The sequence below is a fragment of the Haemorhous mexicanus genome, chromosome Z, assembly GCF_027477595.1.
Source record: "Haemorhous mexicanus isolate bHaeMex1 chromosome Z, bHaeMex1.pri, whole genome shotgun sequence".
Taxonomy (NCBI): Eukaryota; Metazoa; Chordata; class Aves; order Passeriformes; family Fringillidae; genus Haemorhous; species Haemorhous mexicanus.
This window is the reverse complement of record NC_082381.1, coordinates 10,359,562-10,382,116: the sequence shown is the minus strand read 5'-3', so window position 1 is coordinate 10,382,116 and position 22,555 is coordinate 10,359,562. Positions and strand designations below refer to the sequence as shown.

General features: G+C 38.9%; 1 protein-coding gene across 1 annotated transcript in view; it reads left to right on the top strand.

Annotated features, from left to right (window-relative positions):
* XRCC4 (X-ray repair cross complementing 4) overlaps positions 1 to 22,555 on the top strand; it is an 89,394-nt gene that overhangs the window by 672 nt on the left and 66,167 nt on the right. Inside the window, exons 2-3 of the mRNA XM_059873233.1 lie at positions 14,453 to 14,600; positions 17,258 to 17,445. Of these exons, the coding sequence (XP_059729216.1) occupies positions 14,462 to 14,600; positions 17,258 to 17,445 (327 nt within the window). The 5' untranslated portion in view covers positions 14,453 to 14,461. The remainder of the gene's footprint in view (positions 1 to 14,452; positions 14,601 to 17,257; positions 17,446 to 22,555) is intronic.

Genomic DNA, 22,555 nt, shown 5'->3' with positions numbered 1-22,555 from the left:
CTCCACACACAAAACCAAACCAGAACCAAAAAGCAAAACAACAAAAAAACCTGAAAAAAACAAAAAACGAGAAAAGCCCCCACAAACAAACAAAAACATACAATGCCCTCCACAACAATTGGTCCTTTTGGTGTGTTTTTTGGTTCATTTTTTCTGTTGTTCTTTGTTATTAGGCTCCCAGCGCTGTTGCCTCGTCCCTGAAGTGTGAGCCACTGGCTACTGAACCCTTAATAACACAAAAAACGCTTTAATAACATAATGAATGCCTTAATGAGGCCATTTCTTAATTAGGGCTCTCTTACTGTTATTTCTGTTGTATAAGGAGAATCCAGATTGTCGTCCCCTGCTCTGTTGTATTTTGGCTCCTGTGCTACGTTGTGTTTCTTGGAGCTTTTCATCATCTTTTCTGTAGCTGCACCTGCCCAAGAATTTCCAAATTTTTTTTTCCTCCAGGAGGTTATTTTTTTGTTTAGTTTGGTTTGGGTTTTTTGTGTGTTTGTTTTTTATGGAATAACCTTTGATGCTGTGAGAGCTCAGTAAAGTGAGGACGTTGTTGCTGTAGAACTTCACAGTGATGACTTTGTGTTTAGGTGCCCGAGTGTTGCTGTCAGAACAAACACCTGAATGTTAGGAGGAACCTGTTCATCCTTAAAAATGTGGTTTTAAAAGCATCACAAGGTGATGGCTTGGTTTTGGGGTCTGTGTCATTCTGTGTGTTTCAGCACCCAATTCGTGCCCTCTGCTAAGTGTGCAGACTTCCTTGGGTGAGGACAGACAGATTTTTTTTCCTCTCCAAAATGACATTTTCAGGTAACATTTGACATGCCTTGTGCAGCTGCTGTGGGAGGCTGGGGGTTGATGTACATGTATGAAATGCATTTATCCCATGGAATTGAATTTACTGAAGCAGAGGACTTTAAGCTGAGTGAGACCTGCACAGCCCACTTAAAATGCTGTTTATGTCTTCTACAGAGCAGCTTCCTTAGCAGTAGTAGATTTGGTCACTGTAAATTGACAGAACTCTGTGAAATCATGGTTTCAGATTCATAATCATGAAAATTTACCAAAATTTACTGGGATGTTACCAGCACGAGCAGGTTTAGAGTTTGAGGTGGGTTCTCTTTTTTCTGTGGACTTCAGGCACTGGGTTGATTCTGGATTTGCTCTGATTCTTTTCTAGATTGTTTAGTGGCTATAAAGGTTCTTTCAAGTGCAGATTTATCCATCTCTCTAACAGGTAGTCAGCATCTTGCTGTGTGCTTATTTTCTCACATGTTTTCTCACATCTTACTCCTGTTACTGAATTAAATTCACTGGATTGGTTTCTTTCCATCATGTGTCAAGGTTTTGGATTTAAAAAAAACTATTAAGTGCTTAAAGACAATTCTAAACATAGCCTTATTACCTAGGATTGCTTCACTTTGAAGTGTTTGAATGATGTTACATTGAAGTATGATTGTAAAGAGAAATAAGTAGTTAGTATAATCACTGACTGGTTCAGCCTCTGATGGCCAACATGACTGAAGACTTTAAAGGCAGTAATACTTTTGAATATTTTTTTTAAGCATGACAGAGATAGAAAGCAAAGGTGGGTTGTTTTGCCTGCTTGGACTCACTTTTGGATGCTCAATGCGAATTAGAAACTCAAATTGAAAATATTCTGTTAGGTCCAGGCAGACTCCAGCTGTCAGTCCTTGTTCACACCATAGCCAAGCCTGCTTTCAGGTGGTCATCTAGCTTCCTGTCCTGTAGTTTTGTTTGCAAACATGCCCTTTTATGATAGAGATTTATTAAAATTTTTCTACTTTGATGGTTTATTGCGAGCTGCCACCTGAAATCCATTGCAGATTTTTGCAAAAAATGCTCTTTGTTTACCCCACACATTTAATTTCCAAGTGAGGTTTCCAACAGTCTCAGCTATTCAAAAGGGAATTTTTACTGACCATGTATTGAAATGATTTCAGGTGAAAAATTTGCTGTGGTGGGAAAAATGCCGTTTAAAGATTTTGTGGGACCCTTGGTGGCATAATTGAAAATATTGCTGCACCTAGCCTGGAAGTGTCTTCTGGGATACTGTGTGATAGGCATGGGATATTGACTGGAATATCAGCTTTCAGGTAGTGTTGTTCCAGTTGCCCTTGTACTTTTTTCCCCTCCCAATTAATATCTTGTCATGGAAAAGGAGCTCCAAGGAGCTGGGACCAGCTTGGTTGGTGTTGTCTGCCGGAATGGGCTGGGTAGGCAGAATTGTCTGGTGAAAATCAAAAAATGAACCACAACTACAAAAAATGAACTACAACTGTAGTTTAAACAACTACATTGACCCACATAGCAATATTCAGATATTTACATAAAAGATTAACATGAATACTGTTGTTTTTGTTGCTGTTAGGTCCCTTAAGAGCAGTGTTCATGGTTGTGGCTGTGTTTCCTAGTGTTGAGAAATTTTTTAAGGGTGAAAGGTTTTCATACTGCTCAATGGAGTAAAGCACACCAAGGGATTTGTGTCTGCAATGAAAGATAAAAAACGTTTAACCTCCAGGCTGTTCCCAGATGCAGGAAGAATTACCACAAAACAATGACAATTGCATGTGGAAGCCTTGGTTTTTATCTTCTGAGTGTTTTACCTGTCATGAGGAGAAGGATTGGAGGAAGTGGTTTTGAAAATGTCACAGGTGGGTGACTGACATGACAGGTCCATCCATATAAATAAGGTTTTGTGCTTAACACATCCGTGCGTCTATATGAGGTGGAAAAAACATTTGAAAATAAGCTATAAATGCAGTCAGTTGGGTTTTTTTGGAGAAATGCTGGTTTGACTGCAAAAAGCTGATACTGCTTTGCTTTTCTTTGGATTCTACGTGGTGCCCACATCTGTTAGTCCCAGGATCTTCAAACACAGGGATGAATGCTTATAAACTTATTTGGATTTTTGCTACTGCTACAAATTTTCTCTGCTCTCAGTCTGGAGTAAAGAGGTGGTGGAGCACGAGGGGTGTGCATTTTGCAGGCAATCCTGTCGTGGGTAGGTGGTGTTCTGTGTGCTGGCAGTGGTAATTAGAGCGTGGTATTTTGTTTGCTAACACCATTTTGAAGGGAAAAAAAACCCCCAAAAACAAACCCAACAACAACCAAAAAACAAACTCCCATCTACATTTGGGTTTGGCTCCTCTTTCTCTTCGTTTCTCTGCCTCTCACCTGCCAGAAGTGCACATGATATTTGTTCACTGTGGTAGGATGGATCACAATAGCTGTGAAGTGCTTGGAGTTTGCAGCTGTTCTGAGCAGGAATGAATCTCATTCTTCACGTCAGGTGTGCTTTAGCCTGGTATTTTAACTATACATTTAACAGAAAGTTACTCTGCAGGGTGATGTGTGGTGGGGAGTGTTCCTACTGCAGTGGGAATTCCTGCACCTTAAAATTTCTGCTTTTTGTGGCAGATTTCATGCATGTACCACTGATGGGCTGATGCAAAGGGTACACCATCACTTACCAAGGGACTCCAGACTGTAAAATACTCTAGGTGAGGTGGCATTGCTGCAGAAATAGTGATGCTGTGCCTGACACAAATGACCTCAGTGCCTTTCTGACACAGACAATCCCTACAGTTGGTGTGCAGCAACAGAGGATGGCTTGCAGTGCTGTTTTGACCACCCATTTCTGTGCAGATGAGATAATTTAGGTGGTTTTCTATGCTGCATGTCGGCTCCATTAAAGCAGTATAGCAAATATTTGTGCTATGTGCTTGTGGGTGTGCTGTGGGCCTTGCAGGGTCACTTGCTGTTTTGTCTCAATGCCTGTTTCTGATGTGCTCGTTATCTTGCAGTGCCACTTGAGGATGAGAAATTTTAATCCCTAACTCTTGTCACCTAGGGCTTAGCAGGAGGTGGAGAATGTTTTTCAGGGGTTATGTTAGAGCTCGGGAGCCCCAGATGAAAAAGCAGCACACGTCCTTGAGTGAGTGGAACCACCCAGAGCTGAGGGTCAGGTTTTCAAGGACTCAAAACCATTATCTGATTCTTCAAGGTTAGTAGGATGCAGCTGTGATTTCTTCACTGTTACATTTGGCAGAAATGAAATGCAGTGCTTGCTGATGTTGTGGGGAATGCATAAAATTGTGCATAAATTCTGAACCAACATCACTAAATTACCAAGATTCCAATTTAGACAGCTGTTGTAAAATAACATTAAATGGTCCTTGAAGTCACTTATTTTTCCACCAAAATGAATATTTTCTCTAGTTGTATCCCTGACTTGAGCTGTGTCCCTTTCGCGGGTTAGGAAGCAATGGCCTTCATCTCCTGCTCTTTGTAATCAATGTCTTGTGGATCTCAGTGTTCCCCACATCCTTTCCCTCTGTTTATGAGATGGAAAAAAGGGAAAGGTGGCAAAAACCTCCTGTGAATTTGAATATTATTCATAGAACATAGTAAATGAGTAAAGAGAGTAGAGTAAGTGGTAAGGACTGCTGTCCAAGATATGTCAGGGTACAAAAGACTCACTGAATTATGTATGGTTCCTTGTTGACACAAGCTAAGGTGAAATTTAGGAGATAATTACTAAACAAATTACTGTTGTTTGCTAATCTAACACAGTCAAATCTGATCAACACAAAAGAACATGTCTTACAGGAGAAGTTCCAATTGGAAAATAATAATTCATTAACTGTGTGCCTTGAGCAAGGGCCTCTGGTGGTACTGCTTTCTAAGGTGTACTGGTGATTGCACAAAACATTTTTTTAAATAAAATTGTCCAAATTTACAAAGCTTGGAGAAGCCTTGGAATATTTCTGCATCTGCTCTGCAGACTGTTGGGTGGCTTTTCCAGGAAGGGATGTCCTCCAGCAGAGCAGACAGCTAGAGCACAGATTGTAAAATAAACAGAAAAAAAGGGAGACTGATCAGATGTGACTTTTAAGAGTGCAGAGACTGAGAACTTTTGTGCCCTTGATCTAGACATCAGCCAAATTGCTTGCTATCTTGGGACAGAAAAATTAATGGAACTAGAGGAAGAGTGAGGCTATATATCCTATCACAGGCTGCATTTGTTGTTTCTTTTGTGTGTGTGTGTTTTTTTAATTTTTTTTTTAATAAATGATTCAAATAATTATGAAAGGGATTGTTTGTTTACAGGTCTACAAAGGGGTCTTAGAGGCCATCCTTTTCAGTACAAAAGCTGGAAGGGATAGAGAGAGCCTGGGGCTTTCCAAACGCTGTCAGCTGTGTCAGGCTTGGGGTGAAGCCTCACAAAATCCTGGGGAGAGATTTGTGCTGGCTGAGCCAAGCAGGGAAGCATCAGACTCTGGTGTGGAGGCTTATATTAAATTATTCCAGCTGAGAAAATTAACTTAATTTTCAGAGTCCAGCGCACAGCAGGCACAGACTGGGAGATGGGGCAGAAATGTTAATTTCTCTAAAAGCTGACATGGAGGATAATTGTTTTAGGAAGCAAGAGTCAGGGAACTAGCATTCTTGTGTGTCTTGGAAATACAGTACTTGAGTAATGTTTTATGATCTCAGAAGGCAATATTAGAGGGAAGGGTTTTTTTCCCTGTGCCTTGGTCAGAGAAGTCTATAGATTGAAAATGTGCCTTATATGTTACAATTTTTTACTCTTGTCTGTTGCAGGGATTTGTTTTATTAGCCCTGACTGTCCTAAAACCAGATCTTTTCTTGAAGTAAAGAGGTAGAGGAGGAATTTTTTAGTATGTTGTCTTCATTTGAGGTTAATGTTTTGAGTTTGATACTTTTGAGGGTGCAAAATAAATAAGGGCATTTGTAGCACTGAAAGAGAGGGAGATGCAGTGGCAGGTTCTTTATCTCAGACTGAACTGGAACGGCTTGTTGGAGCTGTGGAGAGGTGGAGAGGTGGATCCTGTGTTCAAAGGCTGGGTTTTTTTATGCTCATGTACCTGCATTATTTCAGGGCCATTGTGTTTGCTCACTGTTGTGTTTCAGGTACTGATGTGCAGCTGCAGTTGGGAGCCAGAAACACAAAGGTGAAATGCCCCCCAACAGAAACTGAGACCTGTTTTTAAAATATTTATCCCTTCTGTGCTGTTTCTGTGCCCCACTCCCCATGTTTTATGTTGTCATTAACTTACCTGGGAAAGCACCAATTTACCCTGAGACCTCTGTGGTGCTTCACGTCTCTGCTTTGTTGTAATTTGAGTGTTAAGATCTCCAACTTGTGTCTGACTGGTTCGGTGCCAAAGCAGTTTTGTGCTGTATTTTACTAATGAGTTCTTAATTGCCCTCTCAGCTCAAGTCCCAGTGGCATTTTTGCACTGCTGTGCCCCTGCTGTGCTCTCATCTCAGCCTGCAGGTTTCTTTTCACGCCTGTGCAAGCATTCTTTAGGAGCTGTAAGAGAACACTAATACTGAAAAGCTGCTTTCCTAGAGTAGACCCCCTGCTTGGCATCAAGTGTCTTGGGTAAGGGTTAAATTTTCTAGTAGGGTTTTGTTGTTCTGCGTTTTTTTTTTTTTCCAGTCCATAGCAAGAACCAAACCCAAACCAAACCAAACAAAAAAAACCAAAAAAAAAAAAACCCCAGAAAACCCCACATGAAAAGAGTAATGAAAATTGCTTAGAAAAGCATTGAGCTGATGAGTCTTGAGAGGCTTTTTTTTTTTTTTTTAATGTCGAAAACTTGTGATGCTGAAAGTAAAAGTGACTCCTGTGAAGCTCTTTGTGCCCTTTTCCCTTTCCAAATGTGGTTTGTAGCACAAACTAGTAGATTTGTAAGTGCTGGCTGAGGGTCTATAGTGAGAGACTTCTGAATTTTGGGTGGAACTGTGTCGTTATGTATTTTATCTGGTTTTTCTTTTTCTTTTTTTTAAACAAATCCACTTGTTTGCTCAGAGCTTGGGGAGGTTGTGGGATTTGTGTACCATGTCCCCTCGTTGTTAAAATCTTGGCATGTGCCATGATAGGGAATGGTGCTTCTGCCCTGCTTTGATTTGTCAGATGTGGATTATCACAAAGCCTGAGCTAAACCCATGCTGAACCTCTGCCCATGTGTGGAAACAGCTGAAATTGGTGCTCAATATATGTCTTTTTGTGTTATCTTCAAACTCAGCCTAAGCCATCAGCAGAGTAATTAATGTTCAATGCCAAGTAATAAACATAGCTGGATAAAGAGCTGCAAAATTGAAATTTAGCTACATTGAATGTCTCAGTTCCTTGTGAATTGTTCTTGCCTTGTGAATTACTTTTCTGTGAGGGTCAGGCGAAGCAAAATTTATTGCAATTTTTCAAGTAGTAAATTTAAGCCTTGTGAGCTCTTTGTTTTCAGAGAGTTCAGTGTTGCATTTTCTAATAGATAAATAGCAGATGGAAAGAAAAAACATAATAAAACTTCGGTTAAGTGAAGACTGGGTAATGCAGGAATTTTCTTCAAAGAAAATGCCTGAGGAAACTGTTTAGTAAGATAAAGCAATTTGGAGCCTAAGCCTATTTTTTATTATTAATTTGACAGGGACGGGAAATTAAAATAATCCATCTCTTTGAAAAGTCTTGGATGTAGAGGTGGGAGGAGAGAAAGATACGTAAGCCTTCATATTTATACCTGCCCTTGTCCCAGTGAAGTGGCAACATTTGGTGAAACTTGTTTTTCCAGGTTACTGGGCTCAATTTTTCAAAACTCCTTAGAAAATCCTACTTACAGAATTACATCCATCCGTATCTACCTGACACTGATTTCTTTGTTTCATTTATCTTTGCGTCAGACTGGGTGCTGTTGCCTGGGGATCTCTTGTGGATTTGACAGTACTAGATTTATTTGACTTTAAAAAGAAGAAAAAAGGAGAAAAAGAGAAAAAAAAAAAATTAGTGGAATCTGTTGTTCAGTGATGTTAAGTCAGATATTTAGAGAAACACATCAGACTGAGTGGAATTGTATAGGTCTGTGTGGGGACTGCAAAATAGAAAACAAAGGAAATCTGTGCGACAGATTTGTATTGAATATCCTGATAATATTTAATCCTGAAGAAGGCAGTGTTTTGGAAAACAGATGATACCTCAGCCAGACTACGTTGTTATCCAAATACACATCAAAAACACATATGTATTGGGGTGATTTTGGATGGACAAAGGGTAATTAAAACATGCTGCTGTTTTTGGTTTTTCCTCCCCCCCAAAATTTTCTCAACTTTACTGTCCTCAAATGGATGATACTGAGGTACTGGAAACTGCAGAGATGTTTTTAAAAATATGACTAAGAGACTTGGAATTCCCAAATCTTTGTTCTTACTGACTGTATACATTGGGCTCAAAGATTGTGTCTGGCACAACTTCCTTTTTCTGTTTTTTATCTGCAAAACATACAGCAATTTTACTGCTGCCTTTTCAGAGAAATTATGTGGAAAAGGATATATATTTGGAATGTGTGTCCTTTTTTTTTTAATTTTTTTGAGGAGGAAGTGAATTATTTTTCTTAATAAGTATCCTGTGGTTTTCAAGTGAAGGCACTGTGCCACCACTGGCTTTGGTAGGACCTTGGAAAGCCAGGGTGTCCTGCTGCCAAGTTAGAATTATAAAGTATTTGTTGGGACTTGCATCTTCCAGAAGCAGCAGAGAAAGGGAGTCTGGGTCTCTGAGACACACCTTGCTGACTTTTCATCCCAATTCTATACTCTGCAGGCTGGGCTGGTTGTTGCCTTTGATCTTTGCTGCCTTCCACATGCACTTTTTAGTAAAACTTCACTACTAAAAATCCACGTTTTCAACAGGAAACATGACATTAATTTTATTTTCTTTTTTTTTTTTGCAGGTTTGTAATGTTCAGTTAGTGTAAACTGGCTTATCTGTGCATCTTGGTAAGGGAGGATTTGCTGTTACTTTTGGGAAGAATTATTACAAAAAGGATGAGAAAAAAAGGGTCTGCCCCTTTTATAAATCTGTCTGCATACTCTCTTACTTGCTAGTAAATACTAGTATAATTGCCCACTTTGGTGTTTATTTTAATACACTGAAGGCCTTTTTTTTTTTTAAACCTTATTATAGCTTAATGTAGATGGTTGTAAGTGAGCTTGGCAAGGCTGGATGCCTGCAGTGGGTAGTGGGTTAGGCCTGAGACTTCAAGGGGATGAAAGACACCAGGGTGGGCTTTGCCTCCAGGCTACAATTAAGATCAAGGCTTGTTAGTAAGATTCCTACTATAAAGGTTGTTGACTGTCTGCTTCCTTCTGTTTCTCCTCATTTTTCAGCTGGTGACTGTAGTAAATAAGCCTGACAAGGGTTGTTCCTTATCGTGGATTCCAGATCTTCTGTGGCAAATCTTCCATATCCTATTGTCCCCATGGAGCCTGACAAGCTCAGAACTAATTTGTTTTTGGTTTTTTGGTTTGGGGTTTCTCCTTTTTCTGGGGGGGACACACAGTTGCACAAAAAGCATGTGCATGTTTCCAATCGTTCTGTGGCTGCCATGAAGCAGTGGGAAGGCAGCAGTGCAAATGTGAGCCATGTGAGCCTCAACTCTGCAGTTGGGCCCATGATCTCCTGATCAAATGTTGCCATGGAGCACCGAATTTCTTAAATGGCCCACTTACCCCTCTGCACAAAGTTAGAAAATCACTGAGTCTCTTTCTCCTATCCAAGTGCTAATTTTTGGTTCGTTTATCTCCAGGACATAGTTGCATTATTGGTGAAATTTTAACCCGTGTGCTTTTAATACAGAGTAAAGTTAAACAAAAGAGCAACTAAATATTACTTAGGGTGCATGTAATACAAAAATGTCTTAGCCCCCTAAATTGCATTAGGGAACAAAGCTCTTTATAATTTTTTTTCTTCTTTGGCTTTCAGATCTTCTGTAAGTTTTACATGAAGGTTATTATTGAATCATTCCTCAATGTCAAACAAGTATTGTGGCCAGAGGAGTGGGAGGATTATTTTGAGATGGGACAGGAAAGATGCTGTGTTATTTGTCTTCATGTTTGTTGGCCCAGTCGTGTTCCTCCAAAAAGAAATGAGAAAAGAGGAAGTCTCTCTTGGATCAGTAGTAGTTCTGTGATTAATGGAGTGAGAGTTGAGGTTTTTGTCAGGTATTTTAATGTTCTTACTCCTGAAGTATTGGAGTTAATGGAATTTTAAATTAACACGAGAGAATATCAATTTGTATGAAATATATCACTGAAAATATGCATAAATATAGGCATTATCTTATTTCCTTCTGTTAGAAAATGTGGTAATAGCAAGTTTTAATCTTTAAAAGCAATCTTGAGCTTTTCTTGACTGGTTTAAATCTCTAATTATCTACTTATGAGTACATGTAGCATCTCCTGAATAGTACCTCTTCTCTAATTATGAATTTACTGTTAACTTTCTTCTGATTATTAGGTTATGATCTGTAGTTTGGGCAGTGTCAGAAGGAACCAAACTGCAGACGTTAATAGCAGTGTGTGGTCTTCTATTCTGAACTCCCTGTGGATAGCTCCCATTTTTCCTCGGCGAGAAAGCACTTAGGTTAATTGCTCCATTTCAAAGACATAGTAGCTCTTTCTGGTCTGTAAGTAGCCTTCCAAGCATAGCTGCTGAGCTTTGGAACACCTGCAGCCCGACCAATTTGGGGGGAAAAAAAAAAAAAGCCATTAGTCTGCATGGGGAAAAAAAGAAAAAAATGAAGTGCTGAAGTTCAGAATATTATCAATGATGCTGTGTTGGAGCAGCCTGAAAGATTTGGCTTTTGGTCTATGCCTGGTGCTATCTAAAACAACATATAAAATTCTTTGTGGGCCTATTTTAAGAGTGTCTTGTTCATTCAGAAGGGCCTGTGTGCACTGTTTGTTCCGAGGGCAGGGGCACCAGCCAACAGCTGATTCCTCCTCAGAGGGAAACATTGCCTAATGGTGATCACAGGAGCCAAAGACTGCGGGGACAAAGTGCTAAAGATAAACAGCTCAATCCCCGACTGTTCAAAGGCCTCAATAAAGCCTCTGATTTACACATTTGGGGTGGGACCCCGCTGTCCCCACCTGCAGGCTGGCCCCGGGGGCCTGGCATGGAGAGGGGGCTGGTGCTGTGCCCCCCAGGGATGGAACACTGCCTTTCTGTGGCCCCAGCCCCAAAACTTCTCTGCAGCTTTGCTTTGTCATAACCAGGAAAGGAAGAAAGAGCAGACTGCTCTTATTTGGTGAATGGGAAGAGCCCACAGGGGCTGGATGCTGAATGGCACTTGAGGGTGCTCCTCTGGTCTGATGGACTCAGAGGGGCCTTTTAGGCTGCCATAATGAGAGGCTGGTTCCAGTAATTTGGGTAGCAATAAAAATACAGTCTATTTTTACGGAATTATTGTATTTTACTTTGTTGTAACAAGCTTCACCAACAGTTGGACTGTTAAATTGTGACACTCCAAAAATTCAGGGGGGTGTTTTAACCTTTCTGAGCAGAAACACAGTTCTTCCCTTTCCACCCCAAAGATGAGAAAGTGGAAATAAGTCTCAAGGTTTCACGTCTCATTTATATTTTTGTATTTCATAATGAAATTTTTACCTGGCTGAAGTATTTGAACTGTGAAAGGTCATATAAGCTTGACACATTGGAAGCTGATGGGGTGATGAATTTAGTTAGTGGGTGGGTGCATTGGGGCAGGTTAGTTTGAGGAGATTGTTTTATTTCATCTCTTGAAATACAGAGCAATGCATCTTTTTTTGGAAATACAGTGCTGTGCATCTGTTATTAAGATTTGCATTTAGAATGAATAAAGTGCATGCAGTCACCTTATAGTAAATGAATAAAGATTATGCCCTCTTTTATTGTCTGTATTTTTAATTTCTTTAGTGGTAACTGGTAGTTGTTAAATAAGTAGGGAACTCCTTGGGTCTTCTTTGCTGAATTCATGCTTTTTCTGTGTGTGGTTTATCCATTTACTGAACACTGCAGTCAACTCTCTGTTCTCAGGACATAAAAGGGATAAGGGGAAAAGGGATGTGGATTTTTAGTTTGTTGTTGTAATTGTTTTGCTTTTAAAAAAGCAGTAAGGTACAATATTACTGTTTGCAGTGGTTTTTTTTGTGCTGTGTAGGTCAGACTAATTTTCATGAAGGTGGTTTTCCCCTCCTCTTGAAGAAAAGTATATAATAGGCATTGTATACAGCCAGGAGTCCTTGAGCTTTTGCTGATGGGTTGGAAGGGTTGAGTGCTTTGGAGACGGAGTCTGGCTGAGCTCTGCTTACAGAGGCAGATCCTAAACGTGGAGTAATAAGTAATACACTCCTTTCAAAAGGACAGTGAGTACTGTGGAGGAGATGAAAGCTGGGAGAAAAAGCATTTTCATTTTATGCATTCTTGGAGAATGCTTTTTGTCAGAACTGCACAATAAAATGTGGAAAAGCAGGAAAACTGTATTTTCCATTTGTTTTGATGTTCAGGGTATTATTCTTGGTTGTGTCTCCTCGTTCTCTTGAGGTCGGGTTTTACCACAGGGGTACCAATAGTGTGGTCTAAACAGAACTTTCATTTTTAGCTATGCTACATCACTGTAATGAAATACTGATGTATGCATGGGAAACCAGTATCACTGTATCAAATGAATTTAGTCTCAGGCCTCAGAGACCTTGTTAGTGCATCTTTAAATAAATAAACAGGCTTCTTTCCTCTGCTGCTCTTGACCTCGCTTTTTCTGACTCACACTTCATTTGCTTTATCGTTACATAAATAGAAAATGTAATTCTCTTGCTTTGTTTCTTGTTATAAAAAGTCTGGGTTGATAAGAAAGCCTCTAGTGCAGGTATTTTTCACTGAATGCTGCTCTACTTTGTGATAAAAATCACTTAAAATAAGCAAAACCTTCCTGTTGAACTACACATATGCATCAGTACCTTATATGCTGTCTGTTTGAGTTGTCTGCTACTGCTTTACAGTCTTTAATTGAAATATTTTTAAAAACATTGTCTTTCAGAGGAGGATTTCTGTGAAAATATTTCAGGAAAGACTGTGTTTTTCCATAATTAACAAAAAGAAAAAAGGGAATCTGGCAGGCAGAGGAGAGTGCCTGCATGTGTCCTGTGCTCATTACTGACCCATGGCCAGGCAGTTAGTGCCCCACAAATATTTAAAATGCCTTAATTTCTGGAGTCACTAATTGCAAAGGCGTTGTTCCAGCTGTCCACCCCCAAATATTTCATTTTTTTTGTTCTTGCTTACAGGTGCACAGGCACACTGTAGATTTTCAGAAATGGCCAGTTAGTTGGTGATGGAACTAGAAAACTTTTTTTTTATTTTTATTTTTTTTTAAACTGAGATTAATTTTTCAATGTATGTTTTGGTAACGTTTTAGTTTCTGTTGCATTTTCAGGGAATAGAAAGGTGGAGTATGACATCTGTAATAGTGAATGCCATTGTGGTTTAGAGATGTAAATCCCAAAGCTTTATGCTTGAAAACCAACGCTTAAATTCATATATTTTGCTGCTTTTGAATGCTATCCACTTGTCTGGGCAAGGGAGAGGCATTTTGAAATGTTACTGGGTGCAGAGTTGAGCAAGGGTTAGGAACAGTTCAGTCAACTGCAGTTAAAGCTGCTCCTCCTAACCTGAAAATGCCAAATTTTGGGGAAGCCAAGGTAGTTAAATCTGCACCTAGATTTATTTCTCAATGTCCAGCAGCAAAGAAAAAGCTTCCTTCTACTCCTGCTTGGAGAGCAGAGTTCTTTCAGGGCCTGAACTGATCCTGGTCATGATTATTTACTGCTGCACTTCAGATGGAAACCTCCATAGCATTTAATCCCTGCCCAAGCACCATTGTACTCAGTGCATGTAGTTTAAATTTAAATGCCTCATCTGGGTTTTTCTTCCTTTTACATGCTATTTTTAGTCTGTGAGTGACTAAAAAATGTAGTCTTTTCTCAGTCACTTCACTTAGGTTGTGTATAAATACATGGGATTCTTGAGAAGATCTGAAGTCAAGCACAGGTTGCCAAGTTGCTTTGCCATAGAGCAAAAATATTCCCTGTCACATCATATACTTTATTCTCTGCAGAATCCAGTGCTTAAGATACTTCCTTTGGGTTGCTGGCATTTGCTACACCCTCTGCTTTGCTGTGAAGCTTAGTAGAAGCTTTCACGTGGCAGTCTTCCAGATGAATATTGATTATTTTGAATTATGTTAAATATTCTGTACTTTGGGTGATAGCAGGCAGTGAGTTAAAAACAGAGCCATGGGGAAGAGCTTGTGTGTAGTAATTTCCTGTCCCCCAGCTTCCTGACAGCTTCTTAATTTGAGGCTATTCAAATATGTTTAATTGTTGGCACTGAAACCTTTTTTATTATAATCCAGTTTCCTGTTTGCAAGTATCACCGGTTCTCTGACAAAGTGAATTTGGGGAGGAAAGTAGAATAGAATTACAAGCGTACTTGTATTTGTATATTCCCCACCCATACAACCCCCAAGCTAGGTATATTAAACTGTTAATCACCCCAATGGTTATAACAAGATTACCTTGCTTTTTAAACAGGTAGGAGAAGAAGATGGAGAAGACTTTGAACAGAATCCATCCAGTTTCTGATCCAGAAGCAACCTATTTTCTACAGGTGTCATGGGAAAAGGATTTAGGCGCTGGCTTTGGTTTACTTCTTAGTGATTGTCAGTGTGCCTGGACTGGGACAGGTAATGGAAAGAAAAATGCATTAATTTAAATAATTTCTTCTCTTAATTGCTCATTTTAAAACACTTTCTAAGCCGTGTCCTACAGCTTGTATGGAAATTCCATGGGCGTTGTGTCCCCAGTGGTGGAGGAGGTGAGGTTCATGATCTTCTGGGATGTGGCCAGAGAAATCTGGAGAGATTGTGTGTCAAAGCTAAAACTAACTGATTCAGCACATGGATATGCAATGTTTTGTTTTTTCTCAAGAATGTATAATTTCTTGGAGTGTTGCTGAAGTAACACTTCTCTGTCTTCTCCAGATTCTCAAGCAAATGTATGCGCAAGTTCCATTTGCAAGTTAGAGTCCCTAAAGCCTGTAATTGCAGATGTTTTTAAAATATTTTCATGGAATTTAAATAGGCAAAGGTAGCTGTATTTCATGGTGAAGTGATTTTTTTTTTTTGGGAAGGAAAAGGGACAATAAATTATCAGTGGGAAAAACTTAGCCTGTGGAATTTTTCCCCTTCTCTGAAACCCCTCAGTAAGAGGATGGGTCTTTGCATTTGTGCATGATTCTCTCATTCATACCCAGAGGAAAAAGTCCTTGAAAAATGTCAAATACTTGATCAAAAGCCCTTCTCTCAGTAACAAAAGTATTTCGAGGGAGGAGAGAATTACTTATTTTGAGCAAATTGTAGGCAAATCCATTTTCTGGACTGTCTGAATCATAAGAAGTATCCATGTAGATCCTTTCGTCCTTCTCATTACTCTGAGGATGTTGTTCCTCCTCAGTTCCTGCAAAAGCCAAGCTTTCGTATAGGTCTGAGATTAGATAAATGTAAATTAAAATCAGCACATAAATTAAATCTGCTCTTCCATATTCCTTTTAGCATTTCGAACACTCCATTGATCAGGGCAAATACATGTATTCCAGTCCTGATTCCTGGTAATGAAAGGTTTTTCTTTCTTGGCTTGACAGGAGTAAAGTCAAGTTATTTTGAAAAATAAAAAAAAAAAGTTTTTCCAGAGCTGAGCTCTGTCATAGTTCTCCATCCCACGTGGGACTAATGAGAAGATTCTTCTCGTTCTTAGGTGACTTCAAAATCCCCAGTTTAGAATTCACAGAAAGATGATTATTATTTCTGCAAGTGAAGGCTGTGCCACTATAGCTGTGAGTGTATAGAAAAAATAGGTAAACACAGTTCTCATTTTGTTGAGTTCCTGCATCTGGTAGAATGGAGGATAATGATTTCCCTAAACAGAGGGGCAGTGAAAGCAGGATGACCTCACTCCATTAACAAGGAAAGAAAGAAACCCACAATAGTTCTGCTGTGAGCATTGGGTGCTCATCCCAAGTAAGGTTTTTTTCTGTTCTGGAAGAATCTGATCCCTTTCTAAGAAATTGTTACTAAATTTCTATTTCTATTCTTACTGAATTTCTGAATTCTTACTGAATTTCTTCTGTTCAGTCCCTTGAATAATTTCATTGGGGTTTGATGTTATGCATGAGGCTTTCCTACTGTACTGAACTGTGCTTTCATTCAACAAAACATTTTAGTCACTTTTTAAAGTTGTTACATCATTTTTGAGACTGCTTCCATTTTAAATTCAAAACCTGGAGGGAGGGAAAGCAATGGTCAGAATATTCTTGCTGTGGGAAATCCCTTTTGGGTTTCTCATGCTGTGGATTATTTTCCTTGGCAAGACCTACCAGGGAGAGAGTGAGAGCTGCTGATGGAGTTGTCTTTTATGGGTTCTGTATGTTTAATGTGATGATGAAATGTGTTAGGAGTACTGCTTAAGGAGAGAGGTAAAACAGTGAATATTGGAGGGGAGGAGAAGCACACAAATATGCAATGTAATCTAGTGTTTTACCTTGGTATTGGGTTAAAGAAATACATCTATGAGGATTTATGCATATCATATTTCCCTAATGATTGATCGGTTCTGCTGGTTTTAAATCATAAAGGAACATGCAGCATATACAGGGAAAAAAAACCCAAAAACCAACAAACCCACAGTGCTCCATTGCAGTATTTTAGTGTCTTTCTTTTTATGACTTTCTTACTGTTATTAAGAGTTTATCTTCTCAGTATTGAAATCACTGTTCCAGACAAGCACTTCCTCTATAAATATTTCAAACTTACCTTTTTCTACTCCTTTTTGCCTCACGCTCAAGGAATTCCACATTTCACTCTGTACTGTTTTGGGTGACTTTAGGCAACTAGAATTGTGGATCAGTAGCAATAAAGAAATAATTTTCAGATGGGGAAAAAAGGGAACAGGACTCCTGAAAACCCCAGAATTCTTGCTACAGTTCCACCAGTGGAAATGACACACCAATGTGTGTTCAAGGGAAGAATAATCTCCTGATATTTCATTGAATCACAGAATTACAGAATGCCTTGGGTTGAAGGGACCTTAAAGGTCATCTAGTCAGTGTGTGTCTGTATATCATATATTTTTTTTAATAAATTATAAATATATATATATATACTTAGATATATATATAGTAAACATATATACAATATGTGCACTATTTATATATATAGCAAATATATAGATACAGTATTTTATATATGTGAATGTATATTAATAGATGCTTTGTATGTAATGTATAATGCACATACTTGTTCCCACACATAAGGATATTTATTCCTCACATGTCTTTTTCTGGTAGTGTCTGAATCAGACATTTCTAGGGAGGCTGCTGACATAGAAATGGACAGAGAAAAATATGTGGAAGAGCTGAGGAAAGCACTGATAGCTGGAGAAGAGTTAGCTGGCAAATACAACTTTGTGATTTCAAGAGATGAGCAGAATAAGGCCTGTCACTTCTCCTATGAAAGGAACCTGAAAGACGGCTCTGTAAGTAAATAAATGTTTAAATTTGACTGTTAAACCATGAGAATGAAACACATTTTTGTATTATGATCTTCAAAATCAGATGTGTGATACTCACTCTAGATTGAATGAGTGTTGTGAGCTCTTGCATGGACCAAGCTAAAAAGAAAGTGGGTGGTTTGGGGTGGATGCTGCTCTTTTCAAACTGTAGCCTCCTGTGCACTTTAGTTTTACTTGTTCCTTTGTCCCCTCTCTGTACTACTCACCTAAATTAGAAAAAAAAAATAAAATTCAGGCAAGATTATTTTCAAAAGCTAAAACGTAGTTTTAAAATTAACTTTTCAACTACTTTAGATATTTTGGAAGTTAAAGCTGAAATTGTTGCATTAAATTGCAAATGGGAAAGTGGTTCCATGCTGCTTGCTTGGCTGCAAACAGAAGGATTCTCTTAAAACTGGAAAGAAGCCAGTATTATCTGTATCTTTGGACACTTCTGGATATTTCAGGTTGTGCTTTGCTGTATTAAAACTTTTCTAAAGAAGAAGCTAATTTTAAGATGAATATCCCAGTTTGTACCTCTATATTTTTAAATTATTTTACATGTCATTTTTCTTGTGCAGTATAGGAAATTTCAGGTGAGTTTGGCTCTTGAGGAGCCAAAAGTTAGGGCATGTAAATCTACCAGTCTGCATTATAAGTATTTCTGTGAATTTACCCAAGGCCATACTGACCTTAAACCTTGTGAGCTGTTTGATTGTTCACAAAGATGTTGAAAGTTTGGGACCAAACTGAACTCAGAAATTGAGGGCTGTAAGGTTAAGAATCCTTTTTTTTTGGTTTCTGCTCTATGTCACACATGTTCTAAATGCAAGCTGGATTAAATACATTCTGTATTTTTATTAAGTGAAAACATCCTCGAGTTTGTGGGGTCACCTAATACATGTTTCCATCAATTAAGGCTTGTGAGGAATTTAACTTGTATGAAAACAACTTTATGTCAATTTGGGAAAATAATAATCTGGCCAAAGAAGCTGAAAATACAAAGAACCTTGATTCCTATGTATGCTTTAAATTTGGGTGTTGAAAGCATGTTTTTAGATAAGATAGGGTTTCTTGGTTGAAAATGCACCCTTTTTTTTTTTTTTCCTTCTGTACTAAACTAATGCCTACAAATAAAATTGCCAGAGCAGTTATATAGAATTAAATAATAGAATTGGGTGTTAGAAATAGCTTTCAGGTGTGAAATGGAATATGTTCCAAACGTTTTGCAAACTCTCTGTGGAAGTATTTGTGATCTCTGTCTTTCAGCACCACATTAGGAAATTGGTCTTCCTGGGCTCTCTACATCAAGAGGGCTGATATTCAGCTAAATGTAAATTTAGTGCAGAGGAAGCCTAGAGAAACTACTCTGCAGCTTAAACATGAGACTTAAACTCAGTGCTTCTCTATTATCAGTTTAATAATTAACAGTTTTTAGTAAAAAAATTGCAAAAACTTCTGAAATTCATTATTACATTACACTTGGAGCTATAAAATGCTTATTAATCCATGTAAGTAAAAGGTATTGCAAAATCTTTTCATGAAATTCGTATATGGATGCCTGAGAATAAATTTTGTAGTCTTAGAAAATCAATAACATGCCTTGCCTTATTTTTTTAGAAATATATGCATGCTTATATACACAAATTTGATTATTTTAATTAGTTTTAATGGGAACTGCCTAGAACATGATGCTGATGACCGGCACTCACCTGTGCCCAGTAACTTCCAGAGCTGGGCTCTGTCATAGTTCTCCATCCCACGTGGGACTAATGATTGGCAAATCTAATGACAATAAATCTTTGATTCTTTGTTTTTATGGCCGTACCAAACCGTGATATTTGAAATAAGTTTTACATTCTTTGTCGCATCTTGCTAAAGCTCTGCTTCCAGAACAACTAATTATGTGCCAAAATTGTGTTGGGTGGTCTGTAGGAGTGCAAATAAAAATAGTGGGGTGATGTTAACCAAAGGAAAACATAGGCATATTACTGGGAAAGTTTTCTGATATGGAAATTTGTTTTACTGCCCAGGTGTTTTCTGGAGGAATTGGTGGCAGCCCCATTGCTTTGAAAGGGACTGAAATGAAAAATGCATGGTAATTATCTGTGTTGGCAGTGTAGTACATTTGATGACTTAACAAGGTGTTTGATTCACCTGTTGTTCAGTTAATGAGCAAATAGGTTCCTTCCATGAACTGTAAAAGGATGTTACACCTACTCCTACACTGCTTTGATGGAATGAAAACAAATCTGTATCTTCATATAATTTAAAAAGTGTTTATAATCATCAGTATATAATAATGATGTGTATGTAAGGTTTATGTAAGGGATGAGTGCTGATGGTTTGGGTTTTGAATGGATGGAAAACTTCCCCAAGTCATGAAGAATTCCTGTCTTATTTAGAGGGAGCACAGTGTAACATGTTTGTTTTGTAATGTCCTGGCTGTCTGTAATTCTTAGAAGTAACAGAATAAGAAAAATAATTTATCTTAAGGAGTGTTCATAAGGATTTTACTCCTTATTTATCTTGAAGTGTTGGTTGGGAGAGATAATGATGTCTGAGCTTTAGAAACAGTGGTTCTGGCTGTGCCTCGGGATGTGCAGCTGAGCCTAAGAAGTTTTGCCTTTAAAAATCCCCACGCCTTTGGTGAAAATCCCGATGGGTTCAGTGAAAATCCCGATGTGTTTTTGTGAGAATTGCAACGCATTTGGTGAAAATCCCGGTGTGTTTGTGATTTACCTCCCTCAGGACAGGTGGCTCTGCCTTTTGGGAGCCATGTCTGGGGTGCCTGGGGTGTCGGGAAGGACCCTGGAATAACAATGTCTGTGGAGCACAGTGGGAATTGTGTGCGGATCCAGCTGCAGCCCCGGACAGGCCACACACACGGAGACCCCAGCGAGGGGCCGGGGAGGCTGGTCCAGCTCAACTGCTGCCACCTAAACAAACACCAGCCACAGAGGCAGTGATTTAGTGCTTGATCTAAGTAGGTGACCACTGGGAAGTAAATCTTTCCAAGTGCTTCAGCGAGTCACTCCACATATAATAAATAATGGAAATCCGGCAAGCTCTTTCTTTTTTTTCTTTTCTTTGGGGCTGGCAATTAAATAGACTAAATAGCCTTTGATAAACAGTTATTTGAGTGCTAGCAGTCTCTTTTTTTACAGTAATGTGACAGGCTCTGGGATTTTTTTTTTTCCTTGCCTTTTGCTTAAGTTTGTAAACAGGGAGGGTAAGAGCTTAACAAATTCCACCTTAGATGCAGCACTGTTGCTAATTAGGATGATGGAAGTGATGCTGTTATTTGTCTCCCCCATTTCCTGTGGCTGCTTTTCCCTGGTCGGGCCAGTGAGTTCATTATAGGTTTACTAAAAGTTGGGAAAAAAAAGCTGGAGAAGCTTGTGCTAACCAAAACTTTTCACAGCATGCTGTCTGAGAGAAATGCAGTTGGTAGAGCTCTTTGTGCTGTCCAAACTATCTTGGTTCAAGGTCTCAGTAGTTACTTTGCTCCAAACCACTGAGGATGTGTTGTTTGGTTAGCAAAGGTCACTGGGAGTTCAGGTTGTTTCCCAGGCAATTCCACCAGCTGAGGAGAGAGGAAGATGAAATGATTAATCTTTAGGTCAGTGTGAAAGTAATGACACTTATATAACTTAATGTCTGTGTACTTCAGGACACTGAGAGTGGACACTTGAATGGATTTCTTGGAAGGCCATTTTAGAAATAGCTGGCTTCTAATGTGCCTTATGTAATAGAAACATTAAGTGTTATCTTGTAAGTAATCTCAGAATTCTGAGTGCCACATGATTTTCCCCAGCTCACCTCAGGTGTACCTTCAGATATTTCAGGTACACTGGAAATGCAGTGCATCACTTCTGTAGCCTTGAGGTAAGAAAAACCATTTCTGGTGGAAAGTGATTCCCTGCCATGTACAATTCACCTACAAGGTGTGTCTGTACAAAGTGTGACAGAAATCCTGGTGAATTAATTAAAGTCTGCTATTTTCCTTGCTTAGCTAGTAGATTATGTATGTGATTGCTACTTCTGATAAGCAGTAGTTTGGAGAAATTAATTTAAAATACTGGCAATTTATGCCTTTAAAACTGGTATTGTTGAAAGAGGAGGGATCAAACACTGTGATGAATAAATTCTCCTCATTTTTTCTCAACCTGTTAGGATCTGTGTATTTCACTAGACCTATCCAATTGGACAAAAATGGTAGTTTAGGTGCTTGAAGGTGTACTGTAAATTACACTCATTGTACTTCTTGAGTACAATGAGAGTCTAAACATATTTCAAGTATACTTAACATGTTCATAAAATAACAGATTTGGATTTGTGCAAGAAAAATTGTCAGTTTTCCTTTCTTCCTCTTGGTGTTATTGTGTTGTCTCCCCTCCCTTCCTCTCCTCTCAATTTTTTCAGATTTTCCCTTTTTGGAATACCTGCTGAGCATTTCAAATCCCAGTGTGGACATCAAGGCTTGCTTTCATTTGCAAATGCTTTCCTTTTAGGAGGAAGAAATCTTTAAATCATGGCATATTGGCAAGCTTTAGTTTCCCAAACACAAATTACAGGGGACAGTAGGTGCTCTGGAAAAGAGATTACTGTGTGTGGGCTCTGAACCTTCACTGCAAGACCACAGTCCTGTATTTTCTGTGAGGATGAGCAGCAGCCAGGGCCTGTAAACCAACAGGAATCTCACCAGTGGTTCTTCAGAAACTCTCACACCTCTCACAGCTCCAGAGGAAGCATTCATCTTTCTACCTGCAAAGGCACTGGAGAGCTCTCAACCTCATGTTAACTCTTAGGTTCACTAAAACAGCACCTTTTCCAGTATAAAATATTGAATGGATATGTTTAAACCCTCTCAGAGCAACTTCAACACCTCTAGTACTTCTGCTGCAGTTACAGAAGATGTCTTGAAATGTAAGAAAAGGGCAAACTCAGGATGTCTTGCATTTTTTAACAAGTGACAAATATGGAAATATTGTGGCATGATGGGATGATGAAATAAGGGAGCTGCAGAATGTGCAGTGAGGAAAGTGTTACACTTCCTGTTGATTTCTTGCCTTATTATGCAGTGATTTAAAAT